The sequence below is a fragment of the Arachis stenosperma genome, chromosome 5 (assembly GCF_014773155.1).
Source record: "Arachis stenosperma cultivar V10309 chromosome 5, arast.V10309.gnm1.PFL2, whole genome shotgun sequence".
Classification (NCBI taxonomy): Eukaryota; Viridiplantae; Streptophyta; class Magnoliopsida; order Fabales; family Fabaceae; genus Arachis; species Arachis stenosperma.
In genome coordinates, this window is record NC_080381.1 from 139,788,514 (window position 1) to 139,811,876 (window position 23,363).

The 23,363-nt window shown below is 31.3% G+C and overlaps 1 protein-coding gene across 1 annotated transcript; it reads left to right on the forward strand.

Moving 5' to 3' along the window:
* Positions 1 to 6,974: 6,974 nt before the first annotated feature.
* On the forward strand, positions 6,975 to 10,724 carry LOC130982598 (receptor-like protein EIX2). The gene is made up of 2 exons (XM_057906636.1): positions 6,975 to 10,368; positions 10,513 to 10,724. Exon 1 carries the CDS (start codon positions 7,027 to 7,029, stop codon positions 10,351 to 10,353), a length of 3,327 nt encoding a protein of 1,108 aa, XP_057762619.1. The 5' UTR covers positions 6,975 to 7,026; the 3' UTR covers positions 10,354 to 10,368; positions 10,513 to 10,724.
* Positions 10,725 to 23,363: the final 12,639 nt, after the last annotated feature.

The following is a 23,363-nucleotide window of genomic DNA, read 5'->3' on the forward strand; positions in this document are numbered from 1 at the left end:
TTATAATTTCATTATGTAATGAATTTGCAAGTATATCTCACTTTGGCTTATATATAAAATATCTAAACTATGAGTAATTTTTGTTTGAATTTAGCTTTCATCAGACAACTACATACAATTGTGCTATGTTAATAAATCAACTTCTAAGCCAAGGCTTTATATAAAAAAGACAATAACTTTACTATATGCAAAATCCCTCGGAATTCGGATCATGAGGTCCTTTAACCATCACAAGGTTTGGTTTACAAGAATGATAGCAATACTGTAAGTCTGTAAAACAACTGCCATAGTATCAAAGAAATACAATGGTTCTAGTACATACAAGACCTTATGTATAGAGTTACTAAATCAAATTTGATGATCGAATTGACTTAATTGAAAATTAGAGTGAGACCCGCGTAATACGCGGAGAGGTAGATTATATTTTAATAAATGTTATATTAAAAATATTTTAGAGAACATATTATAAATAAATTTTAAATTTATTTATTTTTAAAAAAGACATAGGTTATTTATATTAGAATTATATAAAACTGTATTTTTTTTTTCATTTTTCGATTTGCATTAATGGCTACACTTTATCTTTTCTTGCGGTTTTTTTGTTTGTAAATAATGAAAAAAATAAATGAATGAGAATGAAAAACATAAAAATGTTATATTAAATTTAAGGAATTTTTGACAATTAGTATAAGAGATTAAGAAATGAAGAGTAGTAAACGTCTTAATATGTATAAGTTGTAGAATTTGAATATTTGTAACTGAAATTTTTTATAATAATAATTATTATTATGACACTTTTAATGTATGTTTATTACATTTAATTAGTACTTGATGTTTCAATTGAATAATAATATATAAGAGTTTTTTGTTTTAATTTTTTTAAAACATTTTACTAAATAGTGATTGGTTGATTTTCATCTAGTAATTTTGGGTATTAACTCTTCCCATCTGTCATTACCACTGCAAATCCTTCTACAACAATTTGAAAAAGGAGGAATACGTAAATGTAAATTGTAGAAGAAGTACTTCACATGTAAAACAACAATTTTTAATTTGATGATGAAATATTGCAATCGATAGTATATAGGGAGCAATAATTTTAGATGTACATTAATTTTGGTTGTGACTGTTGGACAGAACTGTTTACAAAAGAGAAATACATAAACTTGTGCTACTTGCAATGAGTTCACAATTAAAATGTTATTATTTATAACAAATAAATAGGGCTATTGAAAATGATATTGAACAATGAGAAGAGTAAACGGCAAAGTTAAAAATCTTTTGGAAGATACCTGGGACAAATTTCCTACGTTGACGACGCCAAATGATAACGTTGTTCTGAGACCCAGAATCAAGCTCTGGCAGGGAACCGCAAGAGGAGGAATGGAGTTTGCCCTGGTTTCTGCAATTTATGCAATGCGGCTCCGTCGAAGATGGACATCGCGATGTACAATTTGTTTTGAGAAAAAAACAATGGCTCATGGGATCGAAAGAGGATGGAGGAAATAGGATGGGATCGAAAGAGGACGGAGGAAATATATTCTATTATATAAAAATCGGATTTCTGTACTTAATAATGGAGCTGACGTGGCATGCTTTTGAGAGTATTTTTCGATTTATTTCTTTTAACTCATTAATACAAGTTACTACGATGAATTAATTATAACAACTAATTGATTTGATTATATATTTAAATATCACATCATTTATATCAAACAATTAATTATTAAAAGTGTTTTTCAATTTATAAGATCACATAATATTAATTATAATTGATTTATTTCTTTCAATGGCCAAATATTCAAAATATTTTGGATATAAGATCAATCTACATAGAATAAAAAAAAATTATTTTTGACATGTTAATCCGAATTATATAAATCTATCGTTGTCATTACCTTTATTTTATAATTATTCTTTTGTCTCCAGATTTGTTGCAGTTATAAAAGATTTGAATATTTAGGTCATGAATGTGGTTTGAGAGCATGTAAAGTCTATGAACTGAGAGGTTTGTATGACTTATACTAAAGAAAATGAAGATTTTTTAGGTGTTCGAAAGTCTACATGGTGGCTTACAAAGATTGTGACGCTCGAATATGTTGTTTAATTGATAAAATAGATAGGTGAATTTTGAATTATGACTTAGAAAAATTATTGTGTAATTGTACTTTCACATTTATCTATGTATCATAGTAGTTAGACATTCATGTATTTGGCTTTTTTTTTTTAATTTGGTTATTTATTTCGATCTCCATTTAGAGATTGGTGTATTTTGCTATAAAATGGTTATATAGATAAAGAAATTTCATCATATTCTTGAAAATGTAGAGGTCATCGCATTAAAAGCCAAATAATTAAAATTCTGAACTGCTGTATAACGAAGTAGATAGTATTTACGTAATTGAATATTTCTAAAGAAACAATATATTAGGGAACATAGACTAAAAAAGTTAGAAGAATTAATATTATTAGTATAAAAATTGAAAAAATTTATTAAATTATACCGTTTAAAAATAAGGCCATTTAAATTTATAGTTAAATTTTTTAAATTTATATTTATAATCCAAACTTATCAATAGTTTATAATATGATTTCACAAGTTATAAAATGTGATATTAGTCATTGTTATATATATGAAAAATGTGACTCATTTAGTACTTAAACATTTTATTTTTTATTAATATTATTATAATAAGATACATGTAATTTTATGAGAATGATATAATATGAACTTTGGTTATCTGAGAATTGACTAAGTGACTGATATAATTCCATGTTACGAATCGACGAATGCTAGCAATTGGAATGACAAAAAAAAAATAGCCAAATAGATATTCGTAGAGATTAATCGCGATTTGAGACTTAATAGAAATATGTCAAATTTTTATGGGTGGGATTGTGGGAACCTATCCACATGAAATGGACGGGGACAGGGACATAGTTACCCTCTCCATAAGACCTGTTAAAACAACGCGAATATAAAATTACCGATTTTTTCTAATATATATATTTTTGAATTTAGTAACCTTAATTCTTACCTCCAATTCAAACACTTTTTTTTAGACACATCCTTAGTCTTGATTTTGCATATCTCTCTCTTTAACTCGCTTTCTTTGTCTCTTAAATTGTCACTACATCACTCAGTTTTGTTTCAAAAAATTATGTTACGTAATTTGTTGGAAGATGTTTTTATATTTTTTTTAAAATATTATTTATTATAATGAATATATTATAAATTGTGTTGAATTATATTAAATTAATTATTTTATGATTATTATATTATGACTTTTTTATTTAAAAGAAAATTCAAAAAATATCTATAAATAACTATGGGTATCTGCATTCCTTAAGGGGATAATTAAAGAGGGATTTGCGACGAAAATGAAGAGGAGACGGAGGGTATTTTTTTTAAAATAGGAGTAAAGGACGAGAATGAAAGTCTGCCGCATCCACACGAGCATCCATTACCATCTCTAACTAATAACGAAAATTTAATTTGAACCGATTTGAGATGGGACACGTGGATTTCATCTGCGTTGAATCCTAAGATAATGAACTTAACCTAATTCGGATTTAGAATATGGATAATGAACTTAGGTTGATTTTACTCACTTGAATTAATGATTTGAGTCATTGTTGCAAAACATACTATACTATTAAATATTATTATATTTAATATATATAAAAGTTAGATATGCTTACAAAAATTTTTTTAATCAAACTAAAAATTTTAATTATATTTTTTCTCTTCTAGTCTAAATATTATTTACTAACGTAATAAAACAAATAAATAAATAATAATAATAATAATAATAATAATAATAATAATAATAATTAAAATGTCATCGTAATATATACATGATAATACATATATTAAAGATGATTATATATAAAAAAATTATTTTAATAAAGTTAATTTATGTGTAAATTAACTAATTTTTATAACATATAATTTATTGCATAATTTTTCTCTATTTATATTATTAATATACGAAATAAGCAACTGAAACTAGGACAATAAATATAATATAAATATCCACTTATTTATTAGTATTAAAAAATATATAAATAATAGAAATATGATTTTTTTGGTAGAAAAATAATAATAAAGGTTATTACTTAAGTTAATTACAAAATAAAAAAATTATGAATAATTTTTTAAATAATAATAGAAGAATAAGATCACTATTTTCATATACTACAATATTTATAAAATTTTTTTGGATAATAAATCAATTCTCAATAAATTTTACATTAATTCTATCAAAAAAATAAATAACTTATATATTAATCCTATCAAAAAAATAAATAAATTATACATTATATTATTATTTGTGTACTAATATATATATATATATATTATCGATTATTAAATTATAATTAATTTTTAATCCAATTTTTATTAATTAAAATTTAAATAATTGAAATTGTTAAATATAAAATATTTTACACTTAACTAATTTTATTTTTGTTGATGAAATTTAAAAAAGGTGAATTGTTAATCAATTTTAAAGTCAATTTTAAATGTGTAAAAAATTATTTTTAATTTTATTTTATTGATCAAAATTAATTTTAAAATAAAACATTATTTTACACATCATATTATAAGATAGTATAGTCATTTATTTTTTTAACGGTAATTATTGTCAAATAAACTGGTATAAAAATAGGAGAAAAATATATTTACTAATCCAGGAATAATGATTTTTTTAATAAAATAAATTTTATATATATATTGAATACCAAAGTTATTATGATTTTTTTCGCATAAATTAATATTCAACGATAGTGTTTTAGTAATATTACTAAGTAATATTAATCAATCTAATAGTTTTTATAAAGAAATAAGTCTATATATAAGTTTAAAAACTTGAAAATTATGTCATAAAATGTGAAATATTAAAGGAAGCGTTCAATGCACTTAAACGTGCTTCTCTTCTTTCTAACGCAAAACAAAACACACCCCTAAATTGGGAACTAAATTATGTTAGATCATGGGGCTGGAAAGCTTGGTCCCCAGGTCACAGAGAAATTCTTGTGTCCAGGCCTACCAGGCTTGAGCCGCAAGTCAGGTCGAGTCCTAGCCAGTCAGGTTTGTCCCAAGTCATTTGACAAACAGAAAATTTTAAATAATGTGACCTAAATTCGTCGATATTAGAATTTACATATCACCTACATATTATAATGCCACTAAAATACTGTTTACATATTAAAATTAGCTGTTATATATTTATGTTTAAATATATATAATTTACTTTAATTTTTTATTTATATTTTATATTTTAATATATATTTTAGGACAAATAACTAAAATAAATCATCTGTTATATATTTTGTAGTTTCTATCACTATTATTAGTCGATTAATGGTATATGTACTACGACTTCTTTTATGTTGACTTATGTTGTAGTTTAATAAAATGAGAAGTATCAGATTAATTAAATTTAAGATCATAATAAGTACTAACAAATCATTTCTATATATTCATCACTATTGAAATAAAAACTACCCAAACTAAAATCATATAAGCATCACCTCAAATTTGATTAATTTTATAAGATCAAGTTAATTCATATCCTAATTTATAAACTAGTCTAACAAACTTTTCAATCAAATATTCACGAGGAATAAGAATAATATATGCATTATTTTTTAGTACATTATTTTTATATTTTTATCTGTGGTATTAATAGTGATTAATAAAAAATAAAAAATATTTGTGCAAAAAAAAATATAAACAAAAAATAGTACAAATAAATTATTTCTATATATTCACTTTTAATTTGAAATAAAAACTACCCAAACTTAAATCATATTAACATCATCACCTTGGTTTTGGTTTTAATAAAAATCAATCGTATAAAATCAAGTTGATTCTCACCCTAATTTATAAATAAATTAGTCTTAAACTATTACACACTAAGTCACTAATCATTGACAATTCCAAGTCTTCCACAAGACTCAACTTTTCAATTTAATTTGGTGTGACTTATCAATATAATTTTCTAAGTGATAAAATGGATTGGAAATATGAGAAATAAAAACAAATTAAGTACGTATACTAGATAGATAATAATTTTCTAGAAAAGCCTAGCTAACTAAAATGAGTAAAGAGACTAGCATTACAAAGACAAGGGGGCTTAGCTTCACCACATACACATATACTTTGTTCGAGTAAGCACTAAACACCAATAACTAATTAACAATTTTTCCAAGTTTTCACACCAAATTTAGGGATTCAACATTCTAATTTGTCATTACTTATCTACATAATTTTCTAAGATATCAAATAGGGTAGAAAAAATATATAAGAAATAATAAGAATGAATAATGTATGTCCATATATATTATAAAATATAATTTTTTTAGATACCTAGCTATTGACTGATATTCTTTTGCGAGAAAGCACTAAGAATCAATTTTTTTAAGTCTTTGCACTAGATTCCACTTTCTAATTCAAGGTGATTTATTTATTATTTCTATCAAATCAAACTATAAAAAAAGTGTTATATATATATATAAAATTTTTTCTTTGTTTCATGTATACATGTACCTACACAAAGAGAATGTGCGGAAACTGAAAGATAAAATAGTAGAAAAGAGAAAATGATTAAGAGGGAGAATGCAACATCAAAAAATGGTAATATAGAAAAATTATTTGGGAAAATATTGACATAAATAATTTAGAGTAAAAACATAAAAGAATGAATCATAGACACATATTATAAAGTCATGTTATCATCATTATATAAAGTCTAAAGTCTAAAGTCATCCTTCAAAGAAAGTTTACATTTTCTTAGAGCGTGAAAATTGATGAAGACAGGTAGTAATTTTCAATTGATGTTTAATTTTGTTATAGTAGAAATAACATAATAGATGACAAGGACCAATGTTATTATATTTCCAATACATACACTTTATTCCACTATATATATGAACATTGGGACTTGGAGTTTTCCAAGAGAGCAAGCGTAGAAAACATTACACAATATTCTCTATATTGTTATTTGGAAGAAACTAGAAACGATGAGCAATTACTTTCTGAAATGGGTTTATGCATTATTAGTGGTGCTTATTATGTTGTATGATGCAGGATTAATCCATGGGGAAGTCACATGCTTAGAGAATGAGAGGCAAACACTCCTCCGCTTCAAACAAGGCATTCATGATGATATGGGCATGCTGTCGACATGGAGCAACGATGATTGTTGCAAATGGCAGGGAATTACATGCAGCAATCAAACAGGTCATGTACTCCGCCTTCATCTCCGTGGATCATATTCACATCATTTATCTGGTCAACCCAATATCTCCACTTTGATTGACTTGCAATATCTTCAACATTTAGATCTCAGTTACAATAGTTTTCTTGGTAGTTATATCTCAGAACATATTGGCTTGTTTCCCAACTTAAAATATCTCAATCTCTCACGAGCTGATTTTGTAGAAAGTATTATTCCTTATCAACTAGGGAATTTGTCTCAACTGCAATACCTTGATATCAGTTGTAATCATTTTGGTGGAGAAATTCCTCCTCAACTAAGCAAGCTTACACATCTACAGTATTTGGATCTGAGCTACAACGATCTTGATGGAGTTATCCCATATCAACTCAAACACTTGGGACAACTACAATATCTCAGTCTTGGAGGGAGGAATAGTGATCTTCTATCAGGAGCAATCCCTTTTCAAAGTGGTGATCTTCCATTGCTGCACACTCTCAAGCTCGGTGGTGACTTTGATCTTGAAACTAAAGGTGTAGAATGGGTGTCTAATCTCTCCTTTTTAAATACTCTTGACTTCACGTCAATGAGTCTTGGCAACTCTCGCCACTGGCTTCAAATGATTCGTAACCATATTCCAAACTTAACAGAGTTGAGGCTGTCGGATTGTAGTCTTTCTGATAATGATGTTCAACTTTTGTTTCATATTCATTCCAACTACTCTTCCACAACTTCCCTTACCATCCTTGATTTATCTGATAATATGTTGACATCATCCACATTTGGGTTGTTGTCCAACTTTAGCTCTAACCTTCGGGAGCTTTATCTTTCATCTAACAATATTGTTTTGTCACAATCTCATTACCCAAACTTTCCTTCTCTAGTGAGCCTTGACCTTTCTTATAATAATCTCACTTCATCAGTGTTTCAAGGCAATTTCAACTTTGGCTCCAACCTTCAAGAGCTTCATTTGTCAAATTGCAGTCTTATGGATACAAATTTTCTGGTGTCATCTACTTCCATTGTGAATTCTTCATCTTCTCTTGTTAGCCTTGATCTCTCCTTTAACCTGTTGACGTCATCAAACATATTCCACTGGATTTTCAACTTCACAGCCAGTCTTCACACCCTTTTTCTTGAAGATAACTTGTTAGAAGGTCCTGTTCCACTAGGTTTTGACAAAGCAATGAACTCTCTTGAATATCTCTCTCTCTCTGATAACAATCTGCAAGGAGAGATTCCCCATTTCTTTGGAAACATTTGCACACTACAATCACTAGACTTGTCATATAACAACTTGAGTGGGGACTTTTCAAGATTCATTCACAATTCTTCATGGTGCAACAGACACACATTCCATTCGTTATACTTGTCCTACAATCGAGTCACTGGTGTGATACCTAAAAGCATCGGATTGTTATCTGAGTTGGAAGTTATGTCCCTAGAAGGGAATTCTTTGAAGGGTGAAATCACTGAATCACATCTCAAAGGCTTTTCCAAATTAATAGACTTGTCTTTGTCTCACAACTCAATATCTCTAAAGTTTGTCCCCAGATGGATTCCTCCTTTTCAGTTAATATATTTGACGCTAGCATCTTGCAAGTTGGGTCCTAACTTTCCAAGTTGGCTACACACTCAAAATCACTTATCTTTTCTGGATATTTCTAATGCGGGGATTCATGGCTCTGTGCCGGAGTGGTTTTGGTATAAAATTCAACTTCCTGAGTTTAATTTGCATATGTCTCACAATAATTTTACAGGTGCTATTCCAAATTTACCACTAAGGCTCCCGTATGGAAGATTTATAGATTTGAGTTCAAATCAATTTGAGGGTGTCATTCCATCCTTTTTGCTACATTTTTCATCGTCGATTCTCTCTGAAAACAAATTTTTAAATGTATCATCCCTGTTGTGTCAAGAGAACAACATTGGTAGGAAATTGGGCACTCTCGATTTATCAAACAATCAATTGAAGGGTTCATTGCCCGATTGTTGGAAATCTGTAAGCTCACTATTGTTTCTTGATCTAAGTAATAATAACTTGACAGGGAAGATTCCACTATCCATGGGCTCCCTTGTCAAATTGGAAGCTTTGGTCTTAAGAAGCAATAGATTCACAGGCAAACTACCTTCTAGTTTGAAGAATTGCACCAACTTATTTTTGTTGGATGTTAGTGAAAATTTGTTTTCTGGTCCAATACCCTCTTGGATCGGTGAGAGTCTACAACAATTAATAGTTTTGAGCATGTCGGGAAATAGTTTCTCTGGGAATCTTTCTAAGCGTCTCTGTTACCTGAAGAAAATTCAACTGTTGGATCTTTCGAGAAATAACTTATCAAATGAAATTCCAACATGCTTAAAGAATTTCACTGCAATGTCCAAAAAGAGCATCAACTCAACTGAAACCACAAGTCTTATATATTGGTACAACAATACTTATTATGAGACTTATGGTAGTGTTATTTCTGGGTATACATTTAACATAACAGTAATGTGGAAAGGTGTTAAATGTGGATTTAAGAATCCAGAGTTGCTTCTTAATAGCATTGACCTTTCCAGCAATCATTTTACTGGTGAAATCCCAAATGAGATTGTGTACTTGGTTGGTTTAGTTTCTTTGAATCTTTCGAGAAACAATTTGAGTGGAGAAATTCCTGCTGAAATAGGGAATATAACTTCACTAGAATCCCTAGACTTATCAAGAAACCATATATCTGGCACAATCCCCTCAAGTCTTTCCCAGATTGATAATCTAGGCGTGTTAGAGTTGTCAAACAACTCTCTTTATGGAAGAATCCCACCTGGAAGACACATGGATACCTTTGATGCATCTTGCTTTGAAGGAAATCCTAATCTTTGTGGTACACAACTTAACAAAACTTGTCCTGGAGACATGCCAGAAGTAAAGCCTGAAGAACCAACAAGACATGATGATGCAGATGACAATTCAGACTTTTATGAAGCATTACACATGAGCTTAGGCTTTGGATTTTTCATTGGCTTCTGGGGTCTTTTAGGGCCATTGTTGTTTTGGAGGTCTTGGAGAATTGCTTATCTCAGATTCTTGAATGAAGTGGCAGACTACATATATGTGAGAGTGGCAGTATATGTAGCAAAATTTCACAAGTGACTCAATGACTGCAAGGTATAAAGTAATTTCTATCTTTAAACTAATCAATCAAAAAATATTTTCTTACATATAACAGGAAAATAATAACTTTTATTCTGTAATTTTTTGTTTTCTTTTGCTCCAAGTTAATGTCTAAAAATAAATTATATTCTTATGCAGAGATGCTCAACACTGAGACTGAGATGATGGACACATCATTGGCTGCTATAATTATAGGAGTTTGCACTGAGATATTTGGTTTGTAATTGAAGTTTAAGGGTTGTAGATCACTTTTTTGGAATACTTACTATTATGGTGTTCTATAATTTCATTATGTAATGGATTTGCAAGTATATCTCATTTTGGCTTATGGTGTATGTAAAATACTAAACTAGTCAGTATTTTTTGTTTGAATAATTTTGCTTTCATTAGACGGCCACATTCAACTTCTAAGGCAAGGATTTATATAAAAAAGACAATAGCTTTACAATGCAAAATCCCTTGGATCATGAGGTCCTTTAACCATCATAAAATATATACACATATGATCTGTGCTATTCAGCAACGTTTGGTTTACAAGACTGCTAGCAATACTGTAACAAACTTGCCATAGTATCAAAGAAATACAATGGTTCTAGTGCAAGACCTTACATATTGAGTCATTTAATCAAATTTGATGATCGAATTGATTTAATGGAAAATTTAGAGATCTGAATAAATCACATAGTTAAATTTAATTTAAAATACTATTTTAATTAATTAAAATAAAAATATTAAAAGACTCATAAAATGCATGGTTAATAAAATTGCATTTTTGTGCAGATACTTTCGGCACTTCTAGTGCATGGAGTTGGATTATTATTGCTATTAATTTTCTGTAAAAAAAATCTACAACATTCTTTTGGATTGTGATTATTATTTTATGACAAAGTATAAAGAATTAACTTTTGTTTAGATAATTTTAGAATTTTATTCATACTTTAAAATTTAAAATAAAATATTTATAGTTTAAAATTTAGAATATAAAATAAATAAAATAATTTTTAAAAGAGTAAAGTATCATTTTTGTCCCCAACGTTTAGAGTAAATCTCAAAGTTGTCCCTAACGTTTCAATTGTCCTATTTAAGTTCATAACGTTTCAAAATTGACTCAACGTTGTCCTATCGTTAGGGATCCGTTAACAGAATTGACGGTGAGACAAAATTGAGACGATTTTGAAACGTTAGGAATAGGACGAAAACATTGGGGACAAAAAGCTATACATAGAAATAAATTTTAGTTTTATCATTTAATAATATCAATTTTTTACTGTACATAATATTCAATTATTTTTTAATCATATATGAATAAATTATACTTAATCACATTATTTTCATTCTAAATAAATTAATTTTTTTATAAGTTTACACTTAAAGTTATAAGTTATTATAATAATATAAAAAATGTATTTAGAATGAAAGTAATGTGATTAAGTATAATTTATTTAGATGTGATTAAAAAATAATTAAATATTATGTACAATAAAAAATTGATATTATTAAAGAATAAAACTAAAATTTATTTCTAAGTATTGTTTTTGTTCCCAACGTTTTCATCCTATTTAAGTCCCTAACGTTTTAAAATTGTCTCAATTTTGTTCTGCTGTTAATTCTGTTAACAGATTCCTAATGATAGGACAACATTAAGTCAATTTTAAAACGTCAGAGACTTAAATAGAACGATTAAAACGTTATGAATAACTTTAAAACTTACCCCAAACGTTGGGGACAAAAACTATACTTTACTCTTTTTAAAATGTTAGTTGATATATATTGACCGAAAAAATTTAGTTATATAATATTACTCTTACCTTGTATCTTTCAATATCTTGTATAGTTTTTTGTGCGTCTAGGATTGTTTTTCCTTCAAAAAATTTCAATCAACAAAAGGTTATAGTTAATTAAAGATTTTATTTGACTTCACAACTTTGATCCCTCTTCCCCTTTTTCTGCCGCTTACAAGAGAGGGTTACATTCCATTTGCATAAACCTTCAAATAATCCATAATAAATATTTAATTTTGATGAAAAACTTAATCAAGAAAACCTAACTATAAGCCCTTTTTTTTGTAGATTAAACACTCTAAATGCTCAAGCTAAGCAAAACACTGCCGCTGATTTAGTATTGTTTATACTTCAAAAATTATTGGTTCAGTTATGTTTGATATATAAAATAATGTAAAGTTGAAGTTGCTTTTAACATAATGATAAGCAAAAATAATAGAGAAAAACTGAAAACAGCTCAACAATTATTTCAAAAGACAACGAGGTTATTGATAAAAAAAAAACCTAACCCGATTTTTGAACTTTATTTTGATGGGACTGATTAGTTCCTGTGCCAAAAAAGTCAATGTTATTTTTTTACACAGAGGCTAATCAATCACAAAAAAAATCAGATGTTGGGTTGGGTATTTTTTTTGGAACCTCGTTATCCTTTCGAGATAATTGTTAGTGGTCGAGTAGCATATTCACTCAAAATAATATTATTTGAGAAATGATAAAGCTATTTTAAATTCTAAATTTATCAAATTATACATAAATAAGATAATAAATTAAAATATTTATTAAGATATAAGATTATATTAAACTTTTGACGTTAAAAATCACAAAATATATCTCTAGAAATAATTTCGACTTAGTAGTTCTTCCAAAAACATTAATATAATGCGTCCTATTCAATATTCATCCCACTATACACATTCAAATTGTGAAACCTCTTTATTGACGCCCTAACAAACCATGAAAGAGATAATAGGTATGTAAGGATAGTTAATTAGAGGATGATCCTTGATGATAGAAACTGTAGTGGCTGAGTCCATTAGCTTCACCAAAAGTCTATGACCATGATTCCACGCCACAAGAAGCAAACAATGATATACACCCAAACCAACAAGGGAGTGCTAAAATCGGCATATTTTTATTTTTTAGTAATCCATTGAAATTAAAAAAATAATAATAATAATTTTGATGTACTAATGGTGTAAAATATTTTTTGTTATTGTTTAACTATATGTATTTTATCGGGTGATTATTCACGTGATTAATACAAAAATTAGATATTTTTGTTGCCGTGATATTACATAATTGAATGCATATTTAAAATTATTTTACACTGTAAGGGTATCAAAATTAAATTCTAAACAAAATACAATATAAAAAATTATTTTTCTATAGTCACTTTTAAAATAAAACTATCCCAGCTTAAATCATATTAGTATCACCGCAATTTTAATCAAAATCAATTTTATAACATCAAGGTGATACACACTCTCATTTATAAACTAGTTTAAACACTACTAACTACTAACAATTCCAAGTCTTTCATTCTACAAGATTCATCTTTTCAATTTAATTTGTTGTAACTTATCAATAATTCTCTAACGGATTAAATGAGTTAGAAATATGGAAGACAAAAACAAATTAAGTGTCTAAGTCCGTATATTATATAGATCATATTTTTCTAAAAAAGCCCAACTAAAATAAGACTAGCATTACAAAGACAAGAGTGTTTAGATTAACCACATACACATACACATACAGATATATACTTTGTGCGAGTAAGCACTAAACACTAACAACTAATTAACAATATATATTTCCAAGTCTTTGCACCAAGTTAAGGGGTTCAACCATTCTAAACTGTCGTGGCTTATTTTCTAATGAATAAAACATATATAGGAAATAGGAATAAATGATGTTTATATATATAATGATCATAATTTTTTGAAAAACATAGCTATTGACTGGTATTACAAAAAGAAGTCTTTAATTACTATAATAAATTAAATTGATAGATATTTTTATGAGAAAGCACTAATGATATATGTATTCATTAAATATCTTTCTCTTTCTCTCAAATAGTGGAAAAAAGAAAAGGATTCTACTAGGGACAATGAAAAATCTTAACAATATATATCGATGATAATCAGTGGGTAAGAGAATGAGTGGTTGAATCTTAACTCTTTTTTGCTGAATATTGATTTCTGATTTTTCAACTGAACTTTAGAGAATATTCCTGCTTTTGTCTTGTGTCGAGTTGGGAGACACTTTTATTTTGTCTCGTTCCAAGTTAAAAGACACTTTTATTTTCGTCTCCTGATTAACAGAAACAGAAAAAGGAGTAGAGAAGAAGAATTAACACCAAATATATCCTAGTTTAGTCACTAGGTGCAGTGTGGCCTACATTCAGTCTCCATCACAACAATGATTGAATTTCACTATGTTATCACAACATTACAAACACCAATTTCTCTCTAGGAACTACCCATTTCTATCTGGGACAAATCCAGATTCTACACCCAATCTGAATTTAACTAGAACTCAAAACCTAGCTTTCAACCACAAAGTGATAACCCAACTTGTAAGAAAATTTCTACAGGATCATGAAACACAACAGATAGATGTGTACAAAGAAACTCTAAGACATCTACGACTTTTTTTCTAATATTGCTCACTGCCTTTTACCTCTCACTGACTTTTTCTTATAAACCTCACTATGTTTGCTTTTTACCATGAGACTCAGACAGACAATACTAAGAAAAAGAAAACAAAATGAATATCATTGAAGGAGAAGAACTCAAGAAGCTCGGGTAGCTATGAGAACTCTGTACTTTCACTTTCTCTCCTTGATCTCAACCCTTGGCCGTTCACCCTTAATATAAAAGGGGAAGTTTCCAAGGTTAAAATCCTAACCCAGCAACTTCTTCTCCTACCAACGAGTAGCAGCGGCTTCAACAGAGAGAGATGAGAGAACCGAGGCTGATGCATGCAAGCTTACCTCATCTTTCTCAACATTTTTCATCAAACTCCTTCAATCTGAACCCTTGATCTTGTCTTTGACTCCAAGAAAGGATTCGGACCTTTGATGAGCTCTTGACCTAGGACCGCTTCTTGTCTTCCATTTTTGCTTCTTCCTACGTGTAGCACAGCGGCTATCTTTCTTCTTTGATGAACAAAAATGGAACTAAACTTTTTCAACTTAGATTTGCTTCATCGCCAAGGCAGATTGTTTCTTTTCTTGGCATCAAAATCTTGAAGCCATCTTCCAAAATCTTTCCTTCTATAGCAAAGATCCTCCTTAGGCTTTCTTCTTCATAGCCTTTTTTGATATCTTATTCTTTGTTGATGGACGTGACTGAAAGCAAGAGAGAGGAGAGAGAAGAGAGAGAAAACTTTCAAAAGAAGCATTCAAAGCACATTAAACTCAATTGAAATCTTACTTCTATTTTCCAAGACCAAAAGTAATGTGTAAGACTTTCAATGTAATTAAATCAAATTGAATAAGACTTTCAATGTAATTAAATCAAATTGAATTTTTACTTTCAATTACCAAGACATGGAGTCACGTATTAAGCTTTTGGTTACTTGAGGAATGAAATCAATTGAGTTAGGGTTTGGATTCCATGTAACTGAAGCATGCTTTGAAGTCCTTGGGTTCCTTTCTTTGATTCATCAATTTTGATTTCATCATAGGCTTGTGATATGGGCCATTTTGGATATCTTTCTTTTTTTTTTCAATATTCAGCCACTAATATTAGAATTGATTTTGCCCAAAATTGAATTTCTTTAATGATCTATTTGGGCTTGTGTAGCTTTAGCCCAATAGAAAATTAATTTGTTCACAAGAAGCTCGGGTAGCTATGAGAACTCTGTACTTTCACTTTCTCTCATTGATCTCAACCCTTGGCCGTTCACCCTTAATATAAAAGGGGAAGTTTCCAAGGTTAAAATCCTAACCCAGCAACTTCTTCTCCTACCAACGAGTAGCAGTGGCTTCAACAGAGAGAGATGAGAGAACCGAGGCTGATGCATGCAAGCTTACCTCATCTTTCTCAACATTTTTCATCAAACTCCTTCAATCTGAACCCTTGATCTTGTCTTTGACTCCAAGAAAGGATTCGGACCTTTGATGAGCTCTTGACCTAGGACCGCTTCTTGTCTTCCATTTTTGCTTCTTCCTACGTGTAGCACAGCGGCTATCTTTCTTCTTTGATGAACAAAAATGGAACTAAACTTTTTCAACTTAGATTTGCTTCTTCACCAAGGCAGATTGTTTCTTTTCTTGGCATCAAAATCTTGAAGCCATCTTCCAAAATCTTTCCTTCTGTAGCAAAGATCCTCCTTAGGCTTTCTTCTTCATAGCCTTTTTTGATATCTTCTTCTTTGTTGATGGACGTGACTGAAAGCAAGAGAGAGGAGAGAGAAGAGAGAGAAAACTTTCGAAAGAAGCATTCAAAGCACATTAAACTCAATTGAAATCTTACTTCTATTTTCCAAGACCAAAAGTAACGTGTAAGACTTTCAATGTAATTAAATCAAATTGAATTTTTATTTTCAATTACCAAGACATGGAGTCACGTATTAAGCTTTTGGTTACTTGAGGAATGAAATCAATTGAGTTAGGGTTTGGATTCCATGTAACTGAAGCATGCTTTGAAGTCCTTGGGTTCCTTTCTTTGATTCATCAATGTTGATTTCATCATAGGCTTGTGATATGGGCCATTTTGGATATCTTTCTTTTTTTTCAATATTCAGCCACTAATATTAGAATTGATTTTGCCCAAAATTGAATTTCTTTAATGATCTATTTGGGCTTGTGTAGCTTTAGCCCAATAGAAAATTAATTTGTTTCCTGCACACTTGAACAAAAAACATCAAACAACCAATTGTTTATAGCAGTTCTATGAAAGCAGGAAGAGAAATATTGGGGACAAAAAGCCAGGTTGAAATGGTTGAAATGGGGAGATAAGAATACAACTTTCTTTCATGCCACAACCATTCAAAGAAGAGAGAGAAACAGAATTGACAAACTGAAGAAAGAAGACGGATCATGGATGGAAGACAGGAAAGAAATCATGAAACACATAGAGGAACAATTCGAAGCGTTATTCACTTCTAACAGCAACAGAAACTTGGCAGCAACTCTAAATAAAATTCAAGCGAGAGTCACAGAAGATATGAACAGGGGGCTGATCTCAGAAGTCACTAAAGAGGAGATTAGAAAAGCAATTTTCAGCATGGGCGGCCTCAAAGCTCCAGGGCCAGATGGTCTGAATGGGTTATTCTACCAAAAACACTGGGAGATAATTAAGAAGGAGGTATGTGTAGTTGTTAAAGAATTCTTTCGAAATGGGAGTTTGCCAGAAGAAATTAGCGAAACCACAATTGTTCTAATTCCAAAAGTCAAGAATCCGGAAGATCTTACTCAGTTAAGACCAATCAGTTGTTGTAACTTTATCTACAAGATTATAACAAGGGTTATAGTGTTGAGATTGAAAGGGCTATTGGAGGATATAGTGTCACCAACTCAAAGCGCCTTTGTGGGGGGAAGACTCATACAAGATAATGTAGTGATCGTCCAAGAAGTGTATCACAGCCTAAATAAGAAAGGAAGAGAGGGATCTCAGAATATAGCGATCAAGTTGGATATGAACAAGGCATATGATAGACTAGAGTGGGATTTTCTCGAGAAGGTGCTTTTGAAATTAGGATTTACCAAAAGATGGGTTGAATTGGTAATGACATGTGTCAGAAGTGCAAACTATAGGGTAAAGGTCAACGGAGAGCTGTCTAAGAGGATCAAACCACAAAGAGGGCTTCGACAAGGGGACCCCCTATCTCCCTACCTTTTCATTCTAGCAGTTGAGGTATTCACGATTCTAATGCAAGAGGCTCAGGAGAAAGGCCAGATAACCAGTCTACAGATAGCTCCAACAGCTCCGGTTCTCACTCACTTATTGTTCGCAGATGATTGCATCATATTCGCCAAAGCAAGGGAGGATGAGATTTTTCAGATCATCACCGTTCTTAATGAGTACACAGAGGCATCCGGACAAAGGATAAACTTGAACAAGTCAGGTATCACCTTTGGAAGCCAGGTGTCGATAAAGACAAGGGTAGAGATTGAAGAAATTTTAGGAATGGCAGCATGGGACATGCCAAGGAAATACTTAGGGTTACCAGCCATATGGGGAAGGTCTCAGAACAGCGCTCTATCATGGATTGAAGAGAAAATCACGAGCAAAATGGAGGGATGGAAAGAAAAGTTGTTGAATCAGGCAGGCAAAGAAACATTAATAAAATCAGTTATACAAGCAATGCCATCATATGCCATGAATATCATAAAGTTTCTCAAGAGTTTCTGCAGGAGAATTTGCTCAAAGGTGGTGCGATTTTGGTGGGCTACCTCCGGGAAAGAACGGGGCATTCATTGGAGAAAATGGGATTGCATTACGGAGAGCAAGAGCAGCGGGGGGGTTGGGATTCAAGGATCTCGAAAAACATAACACTGCTTACCTTGCAAAACAAGCGTGGAGAGCAATGAAGAATCCAGATGCAATCTGGGTCCAGGTACTCAAATCGATGTATTATCCGGATGAAAACTTTTGGACAGTAAAATGTAAAAAAGGCGCATCTTAGGTTTGGAAGAGCATATTGCATGGAAGAGAGCTACTAAGAGAAAGAGCTAAGTGGAGCATAGGGGATGGATCCAAAGTCAGGATCTGGAAGGACAATTGGATCACTGGGAGAAGCAAGCCCCTGGATGCAAACAGTACAGATGATTCGAAGGTAAAAGATCTCATTAAAGAGGGGGAAGGGTGGAACAGAGAAATAATAGTAAACAAATTTTTCCAGGAAGTCTGCAAAGAGATTCTTAGCACTCCCGTTAGTGTAGTGAATAGAGATGACTACTTATACTGGCCATGGAAGGAGGATGGGAGTTATTCAATAAGAACTGGATATTATGTTGCTAAAAAAACAGAGAAGGATTTGAAAAAATGAAAATCCATCAACAAGTGAAGACAAAAGGGAGATTTGGAAGGAGGTTTGGAGAATGGAGGTTCCGCAAAAAATCAAAATGTTTTTATGGAAAGCTTGCCAGGACATATTACCAGTGGGCTCAAATTTGTATAAAAGGAGGATGGCACCAGATTCATTGTGTCAGATATGCTTAAAAGGGATGGAGACTGTCGAACATGCTTTACTACTATGTGATTGGGCGAGAGCAACATGGTTCGGGGCGGAATGCCAATGGACCCCAACACCGGAGACAGTGAACTCGATTGGAAGTTGGATGGTAAAGTGTATAAGAAAGATAAGACAAGGAGGCGGAGAAGACCAGGAGAAGAGGATTAGTAAGCTGGGATTTCTCTTGTGGGAGATATGAAAAACCAGGAATAACAGACTATTTCAACAACAGAAAGTGAATCCAAGTTGGACAATCAGCAGAGCAAGAACACTAGAGACAGTTTATGGGAAACTAGCAGAAAAATAACAGACACAAAAAATAGAAGTCAATAGGAGCAGAACTTACCTGGTGACATAGAGACCTCCTCCTGAAAATTGGCTGAAAGCAAATGTTAATGCTGCCTTTCAAAAGGAGAATGAGACAGGTGCAATAGCTGTGGTGATCAGAGATAGCAAAGGAAAGATGGCATTAGGATTTTCAGGGAAGATTCAAGCTAAATCAAGTACTGTGGCTGAGGCCCAAGCAATAAGACAACCTTTAATCATAGTGAACAATTTGAATATGGGTAAAACGCTAATAGAATCGGACAATTTAAAGCTCATTCAAACAATCAAATCCAAGACAACTATAGGAGAAGCATCGACTATCATCCAAGATATTCAAATTTTGATGAAAGAACTACCTGAAAAAGGAATGACTTGGACTCCCAGGAATGGAAATCGGCTTGCTCATGCAGTGGCAAAAGCTGCGGAATCAGAAGCGTTACATTCGACTTGGAGCTTTCAACCACCTGCAGAAATACGACGCATCCTCAGGAGTGAGATTCGAACATGAAGTAAGAATACCAAAGATTATTTAAAAAAAATAGAAAAGGAAGAGGAAAAAAGGAAAATAGAGGCTAAAGGGCAACAACTAGTACCGGTCTTGAGGCAGTAAAACATGAGTTAAATCCAGATCATTATGATCTGAGGCAGAGAACCCGCATGCATCCAATGGCGATACGGTTTCACGGGCAAATGTCCATGTTTGAGTTTCAACCATATCTCCATAGGTAGGGTTGAGATTAAAACATGAGATACAAGGAAAAGACGAGGCAATAGAAGAAGAGACTGGAGGAATTGGCTGGGGTAAAACAGGGCAGGGGCTCCTGAGCGCTGTGAATCGGACCTTCTGGGCAATGGTGGACATTGACGGAGACAACCCAACTGTTGGGGCGGTAACTAGATGAGTTACACTGGAGGCTCCATAAAATTTAGTCTCTGACAGCGAGCCATCCACTAGGCGCCACCACCGCACAGAATTCTGGTTCCCACGCCGGTGCTGCGAAGAAGAAGATGTTTTTGAACATGTAAAATTTAGCCGGTTCTCTAGTACAACAGACGGGTAGGTTAGGTGGGTACCAGGTCGGTTTTGGGGCAGGGGTTCTTTGTTTTTGGCCTGGACTGATCCGATGGCCCAGGTCTCTGTCCAAAAAAAAAAAACCAATTGTTAATTAATTAAGTAAGCTTTCAATAATATTTTTAATTTTTTAATATATATTTTAATAATGTTTGATCATCATTTTAAATATAAGTTTTTCAAACTCAACAATCTCTCCCTTAATGACAAACATTATTAAAACTGAATTGAAAGGATTTAGGATAGAAAACTTCTTTTTGAAGATTTAAAAAAAAAATCTCTTCCCCTTTCAGTGAGCTCCCCCTTAATGTGTGCCTGTTTTACAAGATATTCAAGGAAGGAAATATTGTATACAAGTTCTAACAGGTTCCTAAAGATCAAGAAGAAATTATACAATGAAAACATTTAAAAATTGAACAAGTTTTCACAAGAATATGCTCCTCAAACATTTTAATTCCATAATCCAAACATCTCATATATGCTTGAGCAAATCAATATAATCAAAGCTTAAAATAAAAATTAATCCACTAACACAAAATGCTCAACACAATAGGCCAAATCAGTGTATGAAAGCAGAGCAGAGCATATCAAAACAGGACTAAAAAACATAGCACAATAGATCAAAATGGATCAAAACAGGAAAGCCCTAATTTTTAATTTATCCCTTTCTTTTTCTTTTTTCTCCTCTTTTTGTCATCAAGGAGGGATACCTGCAAACAAAATAGAGGAAAGCAATGCAGTTCATAATATTTAAAACATAAATAGTGTCAAAGTCAATTAGTTACAATCATCCAAACAGAAAATAGTTCAATTGAAAATAAGTTCAAATGTAGCAAAAAGAAGTGTGTCCATAGGTAGAAGCATTAGAGAACAAATCTTAGGCATCAGACAGGTTGGCATCAGATTCAAGATAGTCTTCTTCTCCTTCGAAATTGATCGTGTCCTTGTCAACATACTCCAAATGCTTAATAAGTAAATTCACCCGTTATGATGGCACTTTATCCAAACTTTTTCATTCTCAAAAGCTTGCTTTCTATCATGAACGCTTTAGTTTGAATTTTAAAAATCTCTTCTTGAAGTTAGAATATAGATGTCTGGGATAGAATCAATGATCCACTCTGAAAAATAGCTCATCAAAAGTTGAAACTAATTCCTACAATATTTACATAATTCACTTTTCTAGGGACATAATTGAATCTAAACACAAATAGTGGGTATAATATTAAAATCGAACACATCCAAGTGAGACCTAATTGAGAATGAATACATCCAAGTGAAAATAATTGAAAAATATAATATGATTTGTTAGTATAATTGATAGTAGGATAACATTGAATCACTTTTATAAACGTTAGGGATACAAATAGGACGATTTAAACGTTAGGGACACAAATAGGACTTACTCCAAATGTTAAGGACAAAAATGATACTTTACTCTTATTATTATAACACTTTTAATGTATGTTTATTGCATTTAATTAGTACTTGAATAATAATAATAGATAAGAGTTTTTTGTTTTAATTTTTTTTAAACATTTTACTAAATAGTGATTGGTTGATTTTCATCTTTTGCCAAGTCATTAGAATTGTTGATGTGGCACCATTAGCAAAGAAAAGATGACTTAAACTCATTGTGGAGAAAGTTAATTTCAGCTTTTATATATAGATAAATAAATAGATAAATAGATAGATAGATAGATTTGGCAAGATTTGAGTGGTGGATTCTAAAATTTTGCCAAATAAGCGATGGTGATGACATGGCGTTAGTAAAAGAAGAGAAATAACTTAGAAGTAATGTGGGTAAACCTAATTTTAGTTGTGACTGTTGGACAGAATCATTTAAAAAAGAGGAATACATAAACCTGTGCTACTTGCAATGAGTTCACAATTAAAATGTTAATATTTATAACAAATAAATAGGGCTATTGAAAATGATATTGAACAACAGAATGAGAAGAGTAAACGGCAAAGTTGAAAATCTTTAGGAAGATATCTGGGACGAATTTTCTACGCTGGTAGCGCCGAATGGTGACGTTGGTCTGAGACCCAGAATCGAGCTCCAACAGGAAAATCGCAACAGGAGGAATGGAGTTTGCCCTGGTTTCTGCAATTTATGCAATGCGGCTCCGCCGAAGATGGATATCGTGATGGACAATTTGTTTTGAGGAAAAAACAATGGCTCATGTGACCGGAAGAGGATGGAGAAAATAGGATCTTGGTACGGATAGGTGCCAAGAGGAAGAGGGTTTTGAGAAGTATGAGAAAGGTTTAGCTCTTTGGTTTTCAGGGTTTTTTTTTGGGTAAATGTTAATTTGTGTTTTTGTTGTTTTAGAAATAAGGATTTATTTGAAAAAAAAAGTTAAGTTGTTGGTTTTTATTGTGTTTTTTAGTTATTTTTGTGTTTTTTTATTTAAAAATAAAAGTTGATTTGGCGAGATTTGAGTGGTGAATTCTACAATTTTGCCAAGTAAGCGATAGTACTAACATGTCGTTAGTAGAAGAAGAGAAATAACTTAGAAGTAATGTGGATAAACCTATGTACCTACTTTTATATATTAAGAATAGATATATGTTTGGTAACCAAAGAAAATCAGTCAAAAACAGCCATAACTTATCTTATTTAGCAT